Raw genomic sequence first — 21,862 nt, 5'->3', positions numbered from 1 at the left:
TTTGGGTGAAGGGGGGGGATTAGTTACAAAGGAGTGTGTGTACTGTTGAGGGTTATTGTCAGTTTCCTGGGGCTGCCTTAACAAATCACCACAAACTGGGTGGCTGAAACAACAGGAATTTATTTTCTCACAGTCCTGGAGGCCAGAAGTCCCAGATCAAGGTGCCAGCAGGGCCGCGCTCCCTCTGAAGGTTCTGTGGGGGAATCGGTCTCTGGTCTCTCTCCTAGCTTCTGGTAGCTCCCTATCTTCTGAGAGCACAACTCCCATCTGCACATAGGGTTTTCACTGTGCTTGTGTCTCTGTCCAAATTTCCCCCTTTTATAAGGACACCAGTCATATTGGATTGGGGCCCACCCTACTCCAATATGACCTCAATATCATCTTAACTAATTCCATAGGCAAAGACCATGTTTCCAAGTAAGGTCACGTTCTGAGGTCCTGGGGGTTAGGACTTCAACATAGGAATTTGGAGGGGACACAGTTCATTCCCTAACAGGGACCCAGGGCTACAAAGGCCAGTTCTGCTTTGTCGCCTCCTATTGTATTGGTTCCTGGGATGTCTGAATAAAGTGACATGGGGCTTAACCACAAATTAGAAGATCTTTCGGACTCATGTCTCAGATTTTGGAGGCCAGCAGCCACTGATGCAGTGTGGCAGCAAAACAGGACCATATAACTTTCAGAAAGCCTCCTAAATTGTTTAGTGTCTTCTGCTTGAATTTATCTTTACTGATGTTCATGTTAAGAATCCTGCTTTCCTTTTGTTTGTATTTGCCTGGTTTATCTTTGCCCATCTTTTTTTATTTTTTTTAACATTTCTGAGTAAATTTGTCACCTGTATGCCTCTTATAGATGTCGACTTGGTTTTGTATTATATTTTCTGAATTTAACACTTCCTTTGTTTTCTATCTTTCTGTGTATATTTGTGTGGTGTGTGTGTGTGTGTGTCCCTTTCTGGTAATGGTCTCTTTTAACTCTTCCAGTGGTTTCATAGACAAACTTAAATAATACAAGTAGGAATCCTCTATTGCTTGATTGATCAACTTTAGATGACATCTGTTTACTTTCCTGATTATGACAAATGAGGAAATTAGTATAACTGCAATTCTCTCCATTTCTTTTCCTTTATCCCCCACATTCCGATGGGTGTAAAAACAGCCAAGCTTACCACATTCTAATTCTGTCCTATAAGTGTCACTCCTACTGTTCAGTCTTAATTTTGGTTTTAGATTTAAATAGGTTCTATATTTATAACCATTTTTTTTAAGATTTTTTTTTTATTGGGGAATTGGGGGGATGGAAACAGCGCTGGGGAATTGGGGGAAGGGGAACAGACAAGTTGCTGTCCTTTTGTTCTTCAGTCTAGTTGTGGAGGACGTTGCTTCACTGGCCCAAGTTGGCACCATCATTGCGCTCTTCCCGGGTGAGGCAGATCAGTCGCCGGCTTCTGGACAGCCGCTCACTGCGGCTGCTGGCCGCTCATGTTGGCTGCTGGCTACACACGGTAGCCCATGGCAACCCACTGCAGCAGGGCTGCAGCCTACGCCGTTGCCGGCGACTCACGGCAGCCCAGCTCCAGGTTGAGCTGTTGTTCGGCATCTTAGCTGTGGAGGGCAGTGTCACTGGCCCTCATATGTGGGATCCGAACCGGGGCCCTCTGGCGTCCCAAGCCAGTTCTTAACCATCGCGCCACTCGGCCGGCCCTATAACCATTTCTTTTATACCACACACCTTCTCTGTGCCTGGATTCTTAATTTATCATTTTATTTTGTCATATAGTAATTTGAGTTTTGAAAAATGGCTCAGGAGTACTTATTTCATTGAGAATGGAAGTCTAGGTAAAAACAATTTACCTGGACATAAAATTTTCACATCACACACCCTTTCCCTTAATTCTCTATAAATATTAAACCACTGTGCTCTGGTTTTTAATGTGGTCATGAAGACATAGGAAGCCAGTCTGAATTTTCCCCTGTGTAAGTGGCTTTACTGTTTACTTAATTTGCTATTATTATCATCATTATTATCGCTGCCACTGCTGTTATTATTGTCTGGATGCCAAGAGGGTTCTTTCTTATCCTCAAAATTCAGTGACTTGTCAAATATGTGATAGGGTATTGATTATTCTGGGACTCCAGTTTTCTAATCATGGCAGGTTGTTTAAACTGCAGGTTCAGGGCATCCTTTAATGCAAAATGATTTTCCCTTTGAGCCTCCCTCTTTTTTCTTTTTCTTCTGTTCTCTCGTTCCTGGTTGACTACATCTGGGATCTCTCTAACCTCCTTGCTCTTCTCCATTTGATTTGGGATGATTTCTTAGGCCCATCCTCCAAGTCTCTGACTCATTTCTACAATGTCTTCTTCTACTTCTTGGTCCTTCTAATATAACTCTTATTTCTGAAATTCTTTTTCTTGGCCTTAAGCTCTTTTTCTTGAGCTCTGCCCACCTGATTTTTATCTCCTTTGTGATATTATGTTTTTGTGACATCATGTGTCTTGTCTTTGAGCTTTTTCTCAAAAGATTCATGTACTCTTTCATTTCTTTGAGGCCTTAGAGAAGTACCTGTCTGGAATGTTCTTCATCAGGTATATGTTTCTCATCTGCCTTTTCCTCTGTTTTCCCTTCTCTTTATCCTTTCCCCTTCCCCTTTTTGATCATCCACAGAGAGGTCCCACTTGGATTCTCCCTGTTTATTAATCATCCTTGAATGAGGCCGATCTATTGGACTTACCATTTGCTTAAAAACAGTGCAGAAAGCCAAGGGAATGAGAAGGGCAGCTGGTAGACCAATGTGGATATTTACCCTAAAACACTATCGTGCCAAACACTGCCCTACACTCTGCCCCAGGGACACAGTTAGGGTCAGGGTCACGGTCAGGGTCATGGTCAGGGTTAAGGTTAGGGTTAGGGTCAGAGTTTCAGAGTACAGCATCCTCCACTCTGAGGCTCACAGATGAGGCAGGAGGTCACCATGACTAAAAATGAAGCTCAGGTAATTTACAGTCTCTCTCAACTGGTTCAAGGCATGTTTCTCTTCTCTGCTCAGCAGCCACAACGTAGAATGCCACTTCCCGTCTCGCCTCCATTCTACCTCCCTTTCCTGTTCCTCTGAATGAGAAGACCATGGCAGAAAGCAAAGACGGCACCACTGTTTGGCTCCTTCTTGACTTCTGCCTCCCCAGTGATCTCAACTCGGAAATGAGCTCTGCGGGATGTTCCCTGCCTCTCTTGTGGCCTGCTCCATGCCCCACTCCTCCAACAAAGAAATTTGGGCTGGCGTTTCAGGACTCTATGAATTACGTTTAGAGCAATCTGAACCTTGCTAAACATATAGAGAAGCATGCCTGTCTCTGTGGAGCCTCATACTGGATGAAGTTTCTTCGTCTTTGAGTTGGTGATCTGCCCTTTCCTGGTTTTATGAAAGATGAAGTTAATGCTCTATTTTTTCATACTGCGTTAGCTGGGTTTCAGGAAGGAGAATAAATTATAAATTCCTTTAACTCTCTCATCTTTTACCATAAATTCCTTTACACTGATTCTCATTTCCTTTCAGAAGTGCTCCATCCTGGAAGATTATTAAGCTGTTTGGTATTTTGAATGCTACATGGCTTTGAAGATTTTGCTGTTAGGTCTTATATTGGAACCATGGACTGCTTTATTTTATTCTAAATACTTTGTTTCTACTAAAATGTAAAACACTCTTTTTTTATAGGAGCTAAACAAGTGGCAAGTGATGCTGGATGGCTGGGGCATTTCTCTTGCTCTCCCCCAACCCCCAAATACTTCTGTGATACTCCCCTGGTCATAACAATGATTAGAATATATTCACTAAAGGGGCTAAACCAAGACACAACTCCATAAATATCTCATTGGAAAAGGGCTCCCAAATTTCCACTTTCACCAATGTAGCAGGTTTAAGGGGTTCCTTTGCGTTCTTTAAATTTTAGGTGTCAGGGCCCTGGCAAATTTATTTATTTTGGTATAATAACATAAAGGTATTTATAATGCTCTTTTAAGAACATTGATTTGCGGGATCAGCAATGTATATCTTTAAGGCTGGAATTTCAAATGGGTGCCCTGAGCACAGCAAGGAAGCGAAAAGTAAGAAGAGAGTGAGGCAAGGATTGGGAGGGGAATAGGGAAGGAGGAGGAAATGCAGTACGAGGAAGTCAGGGGAATGACATGGAGTAACCGGGATGGCCCGGCAGCCCACAGGAACAGCAGTGCCCACAGCTCGTGGGAACCTAATTTGTAAATTTCTAAATGTCAATTAAATGTGTATTAGAACACAAGATCCTTGGTTTGTCTGCTCTTCCATCTCCCCTATCCAAAAGGACCTAGCCCTGGCCCTGGTGGGGTTTGAATAATAAAGGTGCCCCAGAACAAGGCTTGGGCTTCATCCTGGGGCATTTGGGGCGACCAAGGGCCAAGGACATAGCACTAGTGATAAAGACAATAACAACTAACGCCGTAGGTGATAAAGAGGCTGGAAGCACTACTGAGGGACATCCGTTACTAGGGAGTCCACTGAGGGGCCATCTGCCACGGAATCTTAGGGTCACCCCAGAGGCTCGGATTTAGTAGGTTAGGCTGGATCAGGAGATTTACATTTCTAAACATCTCCCCAGACCATTCTTATGCCTTCTCATGTTGAAGAACCACTGGTCTAGGGAGTCCTTAAACCCTAGTAACGTATGACCCATGGCTCTTATTTCATGTTCAACTATCTGGGAAGACAGGACATCAAGTCTGACAGGCCCAGTCATGGAGCTATCGGTGCACCCCAGCTGTAGGAAGTCGGTGTTGAGAACTGAGAGAACAGGCCTCTGTCATCCCTAGGCAGGGCTTCGGGTACCCTGACAATCGGCTGAATTCACATTTTAAGACTCGCAGATTCCACTCATCATTTCCAAGCCTTGAGCATGAAATGCCAGGTATAATCAATGTATTCCCTAAGTTGCTTTCACATAACTTTTCTTTAGGCTGTGGGAGCAAGACTTGAGAAGAAGCAGTGAGGAGGGAGGGACAGGACCCACGTTCCCAGATACTTGCTGAGACGATCTGAAGGTACCTGAGAACATCCACGTCTCTGAAACCTGGGCTCTGACTGCCTCAAACAGAAACAAGCTAGGCTTTTTTACCACATTTTAGATTGTTTCGTCGTCTAGCCAAGACACAAGTCAAAACAAAATAAAACAAAGCCCCATTCATGTATTCAGCTCACGGGGCAGGAAGAACAACAAACCTTAATAATATGGAGCTTGGGTAAGAGGTTACAGTCTGCAAGGGTGAGCTCATCTCCATCCAGGAACTTCCTTCCAGAAACAGCAACTTCCTCTGCGCTGTAGGCATCAATTTCATCAGGCAGAGGGCTATTTAAGTAATTATCCAGCTTCTTCAGGGCCTTTAGCAGGTTCTTTTCATAAACTAGAGCAGGAAGGCAGAAAATGAATAGGATAAGCCACATGAGTTAGCTGTCACCTTTCTTTAGAGACGAAGGAAGAAGTTTGACATGGTTTCACTCCTCCCTGGAAAATAATTCTACTCTCTACACAACACTGCTACTTCTCGCACTCATTCATTTCTTTCAAAATCTGTAGGGGAATCCTATCATGAAGTAGGCACTGGCAGCAGCTTCGTCTAAACGGATTCATGTATTGCGACTGGGAACACCTGGTGGTGATTATTTCCGCCCCCTCCCCAAAAAAAATATCATTTCTGGGCTTCCAACCTCTAGAAGAAGCACTCAACCTGAAATCTATGTGCTGTGTCAAAGTTGGAGGTACTTTTTCCTTATTTCTAGACACAAGTCCCTCCCCTCTATGAAATGAGAATTCCCAGGACCTCATAAGAAGCCACACCAGAAGCCAAGTGTACGGCCATGTTGAAAACAGAAACCCGGAAGATGGGAGGTACTCACTCTCGTTTGCATCCTTCTTGGTGTTTTTTATAAATGCTGAGAATTTGGCAAACACATCATTTCCTGCGAAGTTAGAGTCAGGGTGTTGGGTCCCCAGCTTAGGATACCTTGAAAAATTGAAAAGTGGAATATCACAGATAAGCAACGTTTGAGTTGGGATAATATAATGTTTGGGGGAGGGGTTGTCTTTCTCTGAGTGGATATAAAAATGAAATCTTCCCCTTGCATGTTTTCCTCATCTTTTTATCTCAATGCTCGGAGCCACACAGTCTGGGGGAAGGTTCTAGATGGATTGTTCTCCTGGGACACAGGGCCCACCTGGCCTCACTGGTCTGAGTTCCCTCCATACTAAAATGAAGGTGATGAACTAGAACGTCCCCTTCCAAGGTCACCTAGAAGGTGACATTGCATGCCAACATGCCCTCCTTCCCTTCCAGCAGTGGATCTAAGACATGGCCAACCCACGTGACATCAACCAACCTCCTCCCCCACTTCCTGCCATCAAAACCTACTTGCCAAACTGCAGGTGCAGAACAAACAAACCCAGGCCACCTTCACTCAAGATTTCTAATCTTGCCCTGTGTTTTCTGTGGCACACCACGGGTATGGTTAGGAAGTGAGTACCATGGCCACAGAAAACCAAACAAAGCTGATAGCTTTATAATTGTCTGCTATTGGGGGTAGGTGACAACCAGGTTGTGACACTGGTTTTATGAGGCCCACCTTGGGGGAGCTAATTTCTCCTCTAAGAACTCCTCGATCTTATTGACATCCGTCTTGACTTCACCATCAAAAGTCATAAAAGGAGGGTTCGTTCCAGGAGCCAGGTTCTGCAGGTCTGCGGGTTTCCTGGGTGGGAGGAAACAGCAGCATTTATAGGCCAGTGTACGATTCACTTCCAAGGCTTAACCATGTCCTCCCCAATTTAAGAGAAACAGCCCTTGAGGATTTCAAAGGAAATTGTGCATTTATAAAATGTCTTACTGGCAGTGAAAGTGTGGCCCCTTCTCTGGATATGGGGGTGAAAAAGTTAACTCTCCCCACTGTTATCAGCCAAGAGTGCTGCTCAGACAGGCTTTTGAGAGGTTCGCAGCTGACCAGTAACTGGGAGAGCAGGTTCCTCTGGCGCCCCCAACTCCTACTCCTCCCTGGTTATGTCTGATCCGATCCTATAATTACTGCTCAGCCCACACTTGGCTTCAAGTCAGGGTCCTGACCGAGGACAGACAGGCCCATGGTAACACCATGGGTCTTAAGAGTGTGAGCGTGTGTGTTGGGGTGTGTGTGTGTGTGTGTGTGTGTGTGTGTGTGTGAGAGACATTAGATATTATTTCAATAATGCAGAAGCCTCACCTTACCTTTTTAGGTCCACAGTTGTCACATTAAATATAACACCCTTTAGCCAAAGAATCATAAACAGACGCTGAGAAAAGGGGCAATTTCCAATGCTCTCCCCATCACAACCAGCCTACAAATGGAAAAAGAAATCTTTATTGGAGCCAGTCTCACACTTCTGAATGCCAGATCCCACAATACATGTGCACAAACTCATTATAATTCGTTACCCGTCATAATACTGTACATATCCTTCTGAGGCCATTTCACTCAGCCTCTATGCCAAGGTGGCGTGGGATGGGGGGCGGGGGAGGGCACATACACAGTACACCCAGCATTTTCTTTCTTCCTTCCCATCACCTCACCACTTCCTGCCATGTTGGGCCTCTGAGTAGCAGTTTGCAGAGGGGAAGAACGGTAAGAGGGAACTCCCTTTGTCACCAAAGGCAAAGAAGAAAGACGTGCTCTCGCTCCCTCCTCCGTCTCTTGACCCTCTCCAAAGCAACACACCTCTCTTTCCAGGCTGATCGTGCTTAACAACAGACCAGCCGGCTCTCCCACCCAGACACCATCCCTCATAGTCTCTGCTATGCTCGGCTACAGAATGAGAGAGTTGGATTATATGCACTCTGCGATCCCTGGACACTGTACAACCTTTATGTCCTCTCCTCTGATTCATGGGGTGGCAGAGAGACGGGGAGCAATTGTACTTAGAAGGTAGACTATTACCCAGTTTGGCATCGAGGGTGGAAAGATATGAAATGGTTCCTTTCTAATGATCCAAAGCAGGTCACATCCACACACACATTCCCCAAACACAGGCACAGAACAAACTGAATGTCCTCTGGCAAAGGAGAAAGGCAGGTGTCGGAGAAGACAGGGGAGGCATGGGGCTTCGCAACTCCTGGGAAATGGAGTGGTGTTATCAAGGCTGACTAAGGGAGTTCCGAAACTCTTCTTTCTCCTCCCATCTTTCTCACTTCACACATCTCTGACGAGGTTATCATCCTAGCAAAAGGCTGCTGGAAAAGCAAAGAGATGACTTGGGCATGCTCCTCACATCCCCAGACTTTAAGCACCGCACTCAGCCAGACTTCACTGACACAAACAGCCATATTTAATCATGAAGTCCATTTCCGCCACATGTAGCTAAAAGAAAGGTGAGAGAAAAGCACTCTATCTAGAAGCTGAGTAACAGAAGGGCACGAGGCAGAAAGTGAGCTACCATTTTGGGAACTGAAAACAAAGATGCCTCCAAAAAAGTGGACAACAAGGTAAGAGATGTTAGTGTTAAGTCACCCAGAGAGGTTGTTCATAGCAAGATGTCTCTACAAATTAAGAGGACAAGAGACACACAACTGGATTTTTAAAAACCTTTTCACACAAGGTGACATCCAAATGACCAATAAGCACATGAAAAAATTCTCAACATCACTAGCCAGCAGGGCAATGCAAATTACACCCACAGAGAGATACCAATACACACCTACCAGTGTGGCTACAATGAAAAGGTCTGACCATGCCACATGGGGACAAGAATACAGAGCCACTGAGTGCTCATTCATTGCTGGTGATAGTGTCAAGTGGCACAACTACTCTGGGAAACTTCAGCAGTTATCTACCAAAAGCTAAAAATATGCATTTACCCGATGACACAGCAATTTCTCCCCCAACAGAAGTGAGTGCTTATGGGCACCAAAGACATATAGAGAAATGTTCTTAGCAGCTTTAGTAAAATAGCCAAAACCTGGAAACCACCCAAGTTACCATCAAGAGAAGAACGAATAAATAAGTTGTAATACATTCGTGCGGCCTATAGGACACTGCCCCACAATGCGCAAGAATGAGCTATTACACAAGCGACCGTGTGGACGGATCTCACACTCCTGATGTTGAGAGAAGAAACCAGGCTCAGAAGAGTCCTGTATCAGTCAAGGTGGGGGAAGGGCAAGCACGGGCAACGTCTCTGTGATGAAGGTCAGGGCAGCAGGCGCCCTGGCGGCTGGGCGTTGTCTGGGACGGATGAGAGGGCGCCTCCTGAGGGACAGAAATGGTCTGGATCTTGCTCTTGGTGGTGGCTACACAGATAGAGTCAACTGGCAAAGTCTTAAGGTTTGGGTCCTCTAGTGCATGTTTCGCTTCAATACAGAAGAAAAGAAAGCAAAAATATTAACCCCAAATAAAAAGACAGAGTCAGATTCAGTAGGTCTGGCATGGGGCCCAGGCATCTGAATATGCTCCCCAAAGGCGACGTGACGCTGGTGCTCAGGAAGCCTGAAGATCATGGGGGGGCTTCTTACACATAAAGAGGCACCAACACACCTGGATAACTGAATTCGGAGTCCCCGATGCTCTGGGTGCTTGCTTCACACCCTTCCAACCCCTCCAGCTCGCCCGGCCTCCCTCCCACGTGTAGTCTTCTGTCCACTTAGTAAAGGGGAGTCTGGGAAGCTGCCGGAAGCCTGAGGGGTGGGGAGGTGGAGAGTTAGAACCTAAGCATCCAAGCAGTTGGTACAGCTCCCCTGAAACAGCGCCCCCCTCGGCCACCTGAGTCCCATCGCCTCATGGCCAAGTTGAAGGCTGCCTATGTCCTTCCTGTTCAGTGTGATCCAGAGCAAAAAGCCGTGCAGGCCTGACTCTGTAAAACTGCCAGCGGCTTGCTGCTTGGGATCCTTCTAAGTCAGGCTGCTTTCCTACCTACTGCAGGTTGGGGCAGAGTCAAGCCAAGCAAAGGGGAACGGGGGAGATGTACGCGCAGGGACACAAAGCCACATACTTTGGCCAGTGCTGACTTGTTCCACAGCTTTTCAACCTCTTATTTTTATAGTAGTTACTCTGAGCACAGTCAAGTCTAAGATAAGCTCTGCAGAGCGGGGCCGTTTTTTCTTCTCTTCCTCGCTTGTCTGTGTAACCTTGGAAATCCAGTGATGACACATCTTGAATGTGTCGAACCCCTGTTGAGCCCGTGCCTACTTTGTCATCCCTGACCTGATAAAGGGCTGGACTACGGGGACAGGACGGGCCTCCCTGCAGCAAACCGCGTTCTGCCGCTGCATCCGGAGAATAACTTCATTGCATAGACCTGTCCCCCCTGCTCTTTCTCCTTAAAAGTCTCAAACACAAGCCTGTGTGTTCCCTTGAAATCGTTCTTCTCGCCATTTCCTGAATCTTGGCAGCTATGTCTTTAGGACAAATAAGGGGGTAGGAGCGATACACTTGAAAAAAAAAAGAAAACTGTCATCTGACTCTGTAAAAACTTGGACTTAACAAGCTCCTTCCCAGAACTGCAGCTGGGACCAAACATGTGGCCAGAAGGTAGGACCATGGTCTGCATGGCCACTGCACCCACAGCTTCAATGACAGTGACGAAAGCTGTGATTGTACTTGTCCACCCCACTCCCCAATCCTCATGGCCTTAAAACGAAATTGCTCCAGCCCAGCATGGCTGGTGGACTGAAGGCCATGAGGCACTTTAGAAGAATTAGCTGGCTGCCACGACTGCCAATAAAACAGGATTTACATACCCAGTGTTGCCTCATCTTAAATTGCTCTAAAAATTTTTTCTGTCTCGTCTGTTGTAAATGAGGGAGTTACGGGAACATGGTGGGAGTGACTAGGACGCCTTGCTGCCTAATTTTGTTCCTTTAATGTGCTTCAGTGCTAGGATGTGCCAGCAGAAAAGAAGGTGGAGATATGCCATCTGCAAAGCCCATTACTGAGCAACACTAGGAGACAGTGGACGTCTTGGTCACATTCATTAACCGGACAAGATGACGGGATCGAGATGTACGTATTAGGAGGGAATGACTGACACCGCCGCCATAGTTGGAACAATTTATCGTAGGAAGTTTTATTTTCCATTGTTGATAGTGCTCTCAGGCTAATCACACGACGGGCTCACATTTCTCAGCAGAATTCTCAGCCTACAGGGAAAATGTTGTATGTATACATTTCTGATAAAATCAAATAAAGCAGTTTGAGAGAGCGGAGTGTCTTTCGTTTCCGGTGAAGACCCAGGCTCTGGGATAACCCACGACTGTAGGTCTGCCTTTCCAATGCAACTGTTCTGCGTGCCTTCAATGGTAATTCTCAAAAGAAAACCATGAGAGCCTCTGACATGTTCCAAAAAACTCTGTGTGCCACTGAGACCAGCTGCGCTACTCGAGACCAGCGGTAATTCCGCGGGGTCCTGGCCTGCACCCACCTCCCCATCACAGAGGCCCCAGGTGTAAGGGTCCAAAGGTCACGACAAATGTCAGAAATTCCTCTTCACCACAGGCCCTCTTTAATTAGAGCCTTGCCCACCTACTCTTTGCACACCTAGTTTCATTCAGAATTTGTGGGGAATTTTTTTTTTTAATTTTCCTTTCAGTGTTTTTTGCTTCAAGCAAATGACCTCTCCAAATGCTGAAGTTACAAGTAAGAGGTGCCACCCACTCCCCCACCTTCCACTAAATGACTCTTGTGCATCCACTGCCTTTGAAGGATCAGACAGACCCCTGGCATCCTAGTCTAGACTCGACAACCAGATGATGATCCCTCAAGATATTCTTGGTGGCTCCTGGGCACCCCACCCTCTGCTTCCCGCCAGAGCAGGTCACCCACTCACCACCTTGATTCCTCACCTTCTTGGTTCTACCTCCTTTCTAGAAAATTCGATGTGGGCCTAAATGGTAAACACATTCTGTAAAGTAAGCACTTTTCCTTACTCTACCCAAATGTAGTAAAAAAACAACTTGGCAGGGGATAGGGAGTGGGGAGAGAAAATAAAGAAGGGGCAATAAATTGGTAATATTCGAATTGTCCCTTTTCTGAGAACTGGTTTTCAGCCAAGGAGGTAGGAAGTGTGTCCCGTGTACAGGGAAGTGTTCCAGGCCCTGAGGGAAACTGGGAGGGACCTGGGGGCAAACAGTTTGGTTGTGCCCATCACAGGGATATGGAGAAAATATGGGAGTGAAGACAGCCCACTCCATTTCCAATGTTCCAGAGGGACCAAGGCTGAATAAAAACGGTAGCTGAGCAGAGGAGGCAGGGTCAGAGATGGATTTTGATGTGGGAGGCCTTGGATAGCCACCAGGATCAGCTCTCCTCTGAGTAGAACAATGTGGTCAAAAGGACCAGCCAGGAGTCTCCTCTGCTGGCCGCTGGCCCGGGGGAAGGCTGGACACAGCACGGCCAGAGAGAAAAGTTCAAGACAACCAGAAGGGAGATGACGCCCTCCGAGTCCCACCTACAGATTTCCCTGAATTCTTTCTGCATCCTTTGCCAAAAGCACGATGGCCTCCCATACCTTGGGAATTGGCAGTAGGACATACACTGCGTGGCCAGGCACAATGATCTAGACCTTCCAACCGAACAGTCAGCCTTCTCTGCGTTCCAGGGCTCCCTTCCCCCGGTACCTGGAGTGTTACTGTACGTACAACTGACTAGTGTTTGATGAACACCTCTTCTGGTGTGTGAGGACCCTCAGGTCCTCAGCCACCAGCACGTGGCACATGGAATAGCTGGTGCTTGTGACAGAGCAATGTGGGAGCAGCGGCTGCCCACCATACCGCCCAGTCTGCACCCAGTGTCTCTGCCTCAAGACCTGCCATCTGGAGCATGTCGGGCTGGGGAAGTTGTCCCATCCCAGTGAGCAGACCTTGTGGGATGGGTGGGGGACACTTCTGCCTGGGTCTTTTCTTACCCCCAAGCCAATAGGGGAGCTGGGATCTCTCTAGCCCTCGAAAGGGTGGTGTCTGGAGTCAGGGGACCATCTTCCTTTACCTGGGTGGCTCCCACAGGCCCTGGCAGAGTTCCTAGCACACAGTAAACACTCAAAAAATGACTGGAGACTTGAATCCAATTGCTCTCACGTGTCTGGAGCCCAGTCCACTTCAGAAAGTGCCTCACAGCCCCTCCCTGCCCTCCTTTTCTGGGCCAATGTCCATAAACCTTTCCCTTTCAGAAGCTCACAGATTCTCACCACTAAGAGATCAGCCAGGGAGAGTGACATCGAATGGGAGGGGAGAGAATCGATGGTGGAGGAGACACAGGGAGACAGAGATGGAGACAGAGTACAAAGGGGCAGCAAAGTCATCCCCAAGCCTCTTGGTCTGATGGTTTGACTTAGAATGCAGTCTTTAAATAGATCTGCGACTTCCTGCTTTTGAATAATTCTGTGACTTAAGACAATGTATAATTCTTTCCATCTGCCTGATAAGTTGAAGTTTCCATTTCTAAGCAGCATTGGGTCCCTCTGAGGCATCACGGTCAAGGGGAATGGGTGTAGGCCTGGGGCCAAGGAGGGCTGGTAGGGGTAACACTGGCCCCCCTACTTACTAATTGTGTGGCCTTGAGCAACTCATTTGGTCTCCCTGAGCCTCAGTTTCTCTGTTTCAAAAACAGGGATAAAGATACGGATGCCTTGTAGGGCTTTGTGTGAGATACCCGAGTCTCCTGGGCACCCAATAAAAGCAGCTATTATTGTCATTATCATCATCAACATTATCATCATTACTCTTCCAAAACTGTGTGCACCAGAACAGGCAATTATGGAATTTAGGGGACTTTTTAACAAGGTTCAATTAGTCTGATTTTCGTGCCAAACCGTATAGTCCTTAAAGAACCACTGATTTTTCCCCCCCGAAAGTAACGCCTCCGATATCTATTTCAAGTGAAAATTAACAACTGAAGTCATTTTCTTAATTGCAAAAGCAAACAGATCTTCAGCCAGAAGGCAAAACGGCAGGGCCGTGGCCTGGCATTGGTGTCTGGGAGTTACAGCAACCTCCAGGGGAACGTTCCCAAGGACAGAAGAGCTCTAAGCACCTGACCAATCGCAGGGCTAAGCCCAAGGGAACTGCCTCCTTTTCAAGAAATGACACCAAAGTCCTCTGCTTGTAAGAGTTAAAAGGCTGACCTCCTTTCTGACTCTTGTGGTGGGCACCAAGGGAGCCTGATCAGTCACCGGCTGTCTCCTGTCCCCCATGACCTGGGGGAGAGAATTCCATGCAATGGGAAAAGAAGGCAACATCCCCCGCCATGGGAATTTGAAGCTCGACAAGCTAGAAATACAGATCCACATGAAGAAAGGTTATCATAACAAAGTGGGGGAGAAACAACCTGGTTCACCCCTTCCTTGTCCAACAAGAATGCTTTGGAAGGAAATGTCCTCAAAAATCAATGATTTCGAAGTTTGCTGTTATCTGTTTTTTCAAAAACGGATAACAGCAAACACTCATTGCTTTGATTTCAAGAATGGGTCCAAACAATTATGGATATTATGGCATTCCATCCTGTTAAATTCCTGTAAGCTGTCCGCGTTAGTCCCATTTTGCAAATGGGGAACCTGAGGCTCAGAGAGACTACGACACCTGCCCAATGTCAACAGAATTAGATGAATAAAGATCTCTCTTGTCCTCCCAAATGGGATCCAGTTAAACGTCCCAGTTTCTTTGCAGGTCTTCAAGACGGAAACCAGACTCTTTCCTACCCTTCACCTGAACACCGGTCTGAACGTCAGTCTGTCCTGCAGCACCGTGCGTTGTCCTTCGAGATCGCTCTTGCCCGGGTCCCGGAGCCTCCCACCCACATTCCTGCAGCAGCCTCCTGCTGGCTGTCTGTCTTGGATTTCTATCCCCTCTTATCTTTCCTGTATCCTGCAGAAGGTGAACCCTGATAAAATGCCATTTTCCTTAGATCATTCTGCTGGATATTATTCAAGTGCAAATTCAGATTTCCTTGTTGTCAAGCAGCATGACCAGGGCAAAGTACCTAACCTCCCACTACAGCCCTTTCTTCATTTACAACGTAAGGATAACAGTGTACCCCACAGGGTTGGGTGAGGCTTAATTAGATTTCACTTGGAAGTCACCGAGCATGATGCCTGACACCCAGAAACAAACATTCAATCATCTCTCTCCCTCATTCCTTCCCCATCCCCTTCCTCTCTTACTCCCTCCTTCCCTCATCTGTCCGTTAGTCCTTAGTCTTCCTTCCCTCCTTTCTTCCTTTCCTTTCCACGTTCCAATATACGCCAGTCAACCAGTTACTCTCCTCAAATGCTGCCCCCTCTCAGGCCAACTGCCTTAATTATCCCATGTCACCTTCCTGAAATACCTCCTGTCCACCCCGCTGCCATCTAGCCCTTACTGCAGGTCTGGTAGGTGAGTGCTCCCACTCTAGATCCCTTTCTAAGACTCTCTGGTCGACTTTACTTTCTCCCTTTTTCTGAAGTCCGCTTGCCATATAGTCAGCTCTGCCTGGGTTAGCACCACATCGTTTACAAATTATTTCCTGTTGGTTACATTCCTTCAGGGTGGACCTCTGTGCAGAGCAGGTGATGATTCCCTTCAGTGCCTGCGATGTGCTTTTTCCTCCCACTCCCCTGACAGCGTCCACAGCACAGGGCCAGGCCCATCCACGAAACTCACCCCATAAAAACTCACATCATGGGGCAAATGGTGTTCCTTTAAAAACAACAAAACGACACCTCCTCCCTGAGGAGAAAGAACCTGGCAGGCCCAGCAATGCTGCCAACCTGACTTGTGCCCAAGGATCTACCCAGCCTGCCTTTCTTGGGGCTCCTTTCCCACCCACCCTAAATGACAAACTCTAGGTGACCTGGTTTGCCAGGACAGTCTTGATTTTAAACCCAGAAATCTGCAGCTCCCTCCCCCAAGTCACAGGCAATCTGGGACCGTTGGTCACCCTATCATCTGCCCACATGACAGCCTTATTTTAGAGGAGGGGGAAATATTATAAAGTCATCACAGGTTCCCTGCAAGCAAGGCTTTGGTCCCCCCTCACCAAAAACATCATCAGCACAGATGAGTCCACTAGTCAATCAGATGAGGTCGCTGATACCTTGAAAGCTGAGAGATGGAACTGTGAGCTCCCTGGGAGAAGGGACAGATAGACAGGGGCTGAGCCTGTGGGGTGGGGGAAGGAGGCGGGAATTTAAGACAAGCCTGGCAGACTCCCCAAGTTATGTAGAGCCAGGTCACACCGGAACATCCACTCCCCTCCTGACTGTCGGGCCACCTTCGGGAAAGAGAAGCAGTTAAACTCGGTGGTGCAGCTCAGGTGGCAAATGCCCCAGAACGGTTCATTTCTGGGTGTGACTGACACCCCAGAGCAAAGGGCACTACACAAATGGGCCAGAAAACAGGACCTCCTCATTTTTAAGCCCCTAAATAACTCTCCAAAAAGGGCATAATTTCTCTCTGTATTTCCTCTTGGATTAAAAAGAAGAACAAGAAACTCTGTACCAACTCAAATAGGAAAACCTTCTAGGGGTCCCCTTTGTCAGCAGCAGCTGGGGAGACACCCTGGCATACTTGAGCATCTGCCTCCTGGGAATTTAAGATCAAAAGATCAGTATTGATTAGTGTTAGCTTGGAATTTAGCTCCCACCTTTCACTGAAAAAAAAAAGACACATCTTCTCAAAGGAGCATCCTCTTAAAATAATTCACCCAAGGTCTTAAGATCACAGATTCCAGTTCTTTTACAAATGTAATTATGAACAAAATGGCTGTTTTGAAGTAAAGATGATGATGATGATGATGATGATGATAATGATGATGATGATGATAGCAAGTACCATTTACGTAGCATTTACTTTCTACTACTCACTGTTCTAAATGCTTTACTTATATTAACTCAATCCTGACAACAACCCTATTCAATGCAGGAACTATTACTAATCCCCATTTACAGGTGAGAAAACAAAGACACAGAATTAGGGTAACTTGCCCATGGTCACCCAGCAGGATTTGAACTTAGGAGTCAACTAGCAGCCATCCTTTTCACCCCACTCCTGAACTGGCCTATGTCCAAATGGAGGGAGCGCTGGCTCCAGCAGGGCCCCTCCTCAGAGGAAAGGTCTGTCTGTTGGTTTTACCCCACCTCTTTCTAGTAAGGATTGGAGGTGACTTGCAGGAATCCATAGTAATAAGAAAAAACATATTAGAAGCAGACGAAAATAGTGGTTGGGGCAGAAAATGGAGCTGGGATGAGGCTATCAAAAATGCATACCCTAGGTCCAAGATGGCAGAGTAAATAAACACTGTGCCTTCCGTGAACACATTAAAATTACAACCAAATTACAGAACCATCAACCTGGAGTACCACCTGAAGTTTGGCTGAACAGAAGTTGTATAACTAAGGATATAAAGAAGAAGCCACGTCAAGACTGGTAGGAGGGGTAAGAGAAGTGAAACGGGCCCCAAAACACCATGTGGCAGTTGAGAAACAGCAGGGATAGCTCGGCTATGGAGGTTCTCCCTGGAAAAGCAAGGGACCCCAGCCTGAAGTACTGGTGCCAGGAAGAGGAGCCCCCACAGCATGTGGCTATGAAAAACAGTGGGGATTCTAACCATTCAGGTGGGACAGAAGGCTGCGGGAAATCCAAACATCCTCTTAAATGGCCCGTGCACAGACTCATTAGCTTGCAGGCACTCACCTTGGGCTCCAGCAGAGGGACAGTGACTCAGGGGGCCTCAGAGACATATGGGGGGCAGGCTGAGGTATGAGGCGAGGGCTGGAGGACAGTCGGCATTTTCCCTGTGTAGTGCCTCCTCCTGTGCAGCCGGCAGGTGGACACCAACTTTGCTGTGTTAAGCTCACCCCCACACGGCCAAATCTGAATCTGATTGGCCTCATGAGCTCTGCTGGGACCCTGCCCAACCCAACTCCTCCAACACTAGAGGCACTTTCTTGTGAGCAGCCAGCCCCTCCCACATTGCACTCTTTCTTGGAAAACTATCAGAGTCCACAGGCCCCAGGTGGGTGGCAACTGGCCTCAGTGTGCTCTGAGACTTTTGCTGAGTCACTCCAGGCTCAGTACTGCACCAAACCAGAGTCTACATTAACCCTGTGACCACAGCTCTTCCCACTCTAGTGACTCTCTGAGACCCTACCTCACTCAACTCAAGTACCACAGGAGGTTTTATCAGCGGCTGAACCTTAAGGGAGTGGGTAGGTGGTAGAAGGCCTCTGAGTGTATTGGCTTTGTGTGGAGCTACCCCAAGCCCGGAACTGGTAGCAGCCATCCTCAGTTCACAATGTGGCCTATCCCGTGTGCCTCCAACTTTTGCACAGGCAGCGATCACTCTGTAGCTCCTACCAGGTAGTCCCTGGCCAGTCACAGACAGTGAGTGACCTGGGCCTGCACCAGAGCCCCTCCCAAAAGGCCCCAGAAGCAACATACTTGGGTGTTGGCTTCAGACCACAGCAGAGCACCACCAAATTAGCCCCACAAGGAGCACATGGAAAGGATGGTCTCAACAGGCACCAAAACCCATTGGGGTGAACCCCACTCAATGGGATAAGCTCCCTACACAGCACCACATAAGCTGTGGATGTGGCCAAACCCCACAGCCAATCAGCCTGAGGGCCAATCCTACTCACTGTCGAGCCAATAGCAATCAAGGCTCAACTATAACAGGAGGGCACACACAACCCACACAAGGAACACTCCTGGAGCACTCAGAGCAGGTGACCATGAAGACTGTGCCAGCGCTCCACAGGGCACCTACTACACAAGGCCACCCGGCCAAGACTGAGAGACATAGCAGATCTACCTAACACATATAAACAAACACAGAGATGCACCCAAAATGAGGAAACAAAGAAATATGTCTGAAATAAAATAACAGCAGAAAAATCCAGAAAAAGAACTAAATGAAATGGAGGCAAGCAACCCACCAGAGACAGAGTTCAAAACAATGGTTAAAATGATGCTCAAGGGCCGGCTGAGTGGCCCAGTTGGTTAAGAGTTGGCTTAACAGCGCAAGCTCTGAGCAATAGGGCCACCAGTTTGATTCCCACATGGGCCAGTGACGCTGCACCCGAGCTGTGCTCTCACTGAGCTGCCAATAGGTGGCAAGATGGCTCAGCTAGTATAACAAGAAGATTGCCTGTTTGATGGTAGGCTATGCCTACCCACAACTAAGACAGAACTCGGCACCTTGAGCTGAGCTGCTGCCCGGATGGCTCAGTGGATAGAGTGTGCACTCTTAACAACAAGGCTGCCGGGTTTGACTCCCGCATGGGTTGGTGGCTACGCCCTCCCACAACTAAGATTGAATTTAGCACCTTGAGCTGAGCTGCTGCCCGAATGGCTCAGTGGATAGAGCATGCGCTCTTAACAACAAGGCTGCCGGGGTTGACTCCTGCATGGGATGATGGCTACGTCCACCTGCAACTAAGATTGAACCCAGCACCTTGAGCTTAGAGGCCACGAGCTGCTGATGGGAAGCCAGATGGCGACTGGCGCCCTCCACAATGAAGACTGAAGAACAACAACTTGGCCGGTCCCCTTCCCCAATTCCCTAATACTGTTCCCCTCCCCCAAGCCCCCTATAAAAATCTTTAAAAAATAAATAAATAAAATGATTTTCAAGGAACTTAGTGAGAACTTCAACAGAGAGATAGCAAGCATAAAAAAGAACATAGAAGCCATAAAAAACCAAAACAGTCAGAAGTGAAGAATAAAGTAACTTAAATGAAGAATGTACTAGAAAGAATCACCAGCAGACTAGATGAAGCAGAAGATCGAATCAGTGATTTGGGAGACAAGGTAGCAGAAAACACCAAAACAGAACAGCAAAAAGAAAAAAAAGAAAAATGAGGGTGGTTTAAGAGACCTCTGGGACAACATCAAGTGTAACAACATTCGCATCAAAGGGGGACCAGAAGGAGAAGAGAGAGAAAATAAGGGATTGAGAACCTATCTGAAGGAATAATGACTGAAAGCTTTCCTAACCTAACCTGGTGAAGGAAGTAGACACACAGCTCAGAAAGCATAGAGTCCCAAACAGGATGAACCCAAACAGGCCCACACCAAGACACTTTATAATTAAAATGGCAAAGGTTAAAGACAAAGAGAGACTCCTAAAAGCAGCAAGAAAAAGACAACTAGTAATTTATAAGTTGTAGCATATTCCATGTTGTGTGGCAAAAAGAGTTTGGGTCTGGAATTGTTTTTTAAGGCAGGTAAAACCAAATGCCTGACCTTGGGTATGAATAGCTTTCAATAAAAGCACCCAGAGAATGACAAGCACTAAGCAAGGCCATTTTCTGCCATAGAATAAGGACATTTCAGACTTGCTCTTCTCATTTCAGAGTCTGAGAAGGTATTGGTTAAGAGTCAGTTGGGCAATCTCAGAAGCAGCCAGGAAAATACCATCAGCTGACTTTTCAGGTAGACCTACCCACACCTCATTCTGGCCATGGCCTGGGGTGACAATGACAGAATGTGAAAGAACAAGTTCTAAGACTATTTACTGGTGCGGAATAATGGCCCCTCAAAGATGTCCATGTCCTGATACTCAGAACCTGTGAATATGTCACCTTACATGGCAAAGAAAAAAAAAGAAAAAAAAAACTCTGCAAATGTGGTCAACTTTATGGATTTGCGATTGGGAGGTTATCCTGGATTATCAAGTGGACCCAATCTGATCACATATGTCCTTAAAAGTGAGAATCTTTCCCAGCTGTGGTCAGGGAAGACTTGACTAGGGAACAATGGTCAGAAAGACAAACGTTGCTGGCTTTGAAGATTGACAAAGGAGCCAGGAGTCAAGGAATGCAGGTGGCCTCTAGGAGCTGGAAAGGAAAAGGCCTGGATTCTCCCCTAGAGCCTCCAGAGAGAGATACAGGCCTGCTGATGTCTTAATCTTAGCTCACTGAGACCCTTGTCAAGCTTCTGACCAACAGAAGTATAAAACTATAAATTTGAGTTGTTGTAAGCCACCAAGTTTGTGGTAATTCGTAACTCTTTTGCTGTTGGCGCCCCCTAGTGGCCTTGGGGTGCACATTCAGACTTACTACCTTCATATTTACCACATCCATACCTGATTCGGTTCTGCTGCAAAATGTCACAAGTTAATTTTTAGCCCCTATCAGTGGCTAAACCTTCCCAATTTGCCCAGGACTCAGGATTCCTGCAATCTAGGATTTTCCGTTTTAAAACTAGGCAAGTCCTGGAGAGACTAGGGCATGTCGGTCTCCATACCCCTGACTCCCAATAGAAAGACCTCATGGGAAGACTACCGGAGGACAGCGATGTCTTCCTATCCTAGACGCGGCAATAATGGGGTCCCAAACACAATTGTACCTGGACAGTATGCCTTTAAAAATACATCTTGATTTGCCATCAGCAGCAGAAGTGTATACTTTGCTCATGGTAGGAAAAGAACAATTGAAGATTTGTAAATTATTTCTTGACTCTATTGAAGAGCAACAGAAAGAGAAGAGAGGAAGCACAGGGGTGACCAGGCCAGAGCAGACCATGAAAAAGAAACTCTATCTCTAAAAGTGTTTAGATTCAACTTTCTCGATATGTTCAAATTCTCTAACTCTCTTGGAAAATTCTTTGAAATATGTAGCTTCCTGAAAAATAAAAAAGATGTTTGGTGCTCACTTCGGCAGCACATATACTAAAAAAGATATCTGCTTTCTTTCTCTTTTTCTTTGAAATGTTTGTAAGTTTTAAGGAGGCCAAAGGCCTGGAACTATCTATTTAACAAAGGAGAAAGTCTAGTACCTCCAAGACAATCAGGTTGGTTTCAATGATCAACTTGTGAAAGTTCTATGAGCCATGCTGTGGGGCTGGTATTTCT

General features: G+C 46.8%; 1 protein-coding gene across 1 annotated transcript in view; it reads right to left on the bottom strand.

Annotated features, from left to right (window-relative positions):
* CLIC6 (CLIC family member 6) overlaps positions 1-21,862 on the bottom strand; it is a 56,289-nt gene that overhangs the window by 2,685 nt on the left and 31,742 nt on the right. The window contains exons 2-5 of the mRNA XM_019658618.1: positions 7,279-7,388; positions 6,644-6,769; positions 5,921-6,027; positions 5,246-5,427 (exon numbers count right to left, since the gene is read on the bottom strand). Coding sequence (XP_019514163.1) covers positions 5,246-5,427; positions 5,921-6,027; positions 6,644-6,769; positions 7,279-7,388 — 525 coding nt within the window. The remainder of the gene's footprint in view (positions 1-5,245; positions 5,428-5,920; positions 6,028-6,643; positions 6,770-7,278; positions 7,389-21,862) is intronic.

The sequence above is a fragment of the Hipposideros armiger genome, unplaced genomic scaffold, assembly GCF_001890085.2.
Source record: "Hipposideros armiger isolate ML-2016 unplaced genomic scaffold, ASM189008v1 scaffold_285, whole genome shotgun sequence".
NCBI lineage: Eukaryota > Metazoa > Chordata > Mammalia > Chiroptera > Hipposideridae > Hipposideros > Hipposideros armiger.
This window is presented reverse-complemented; position numbering and strand designations above follow the sequence as displayed.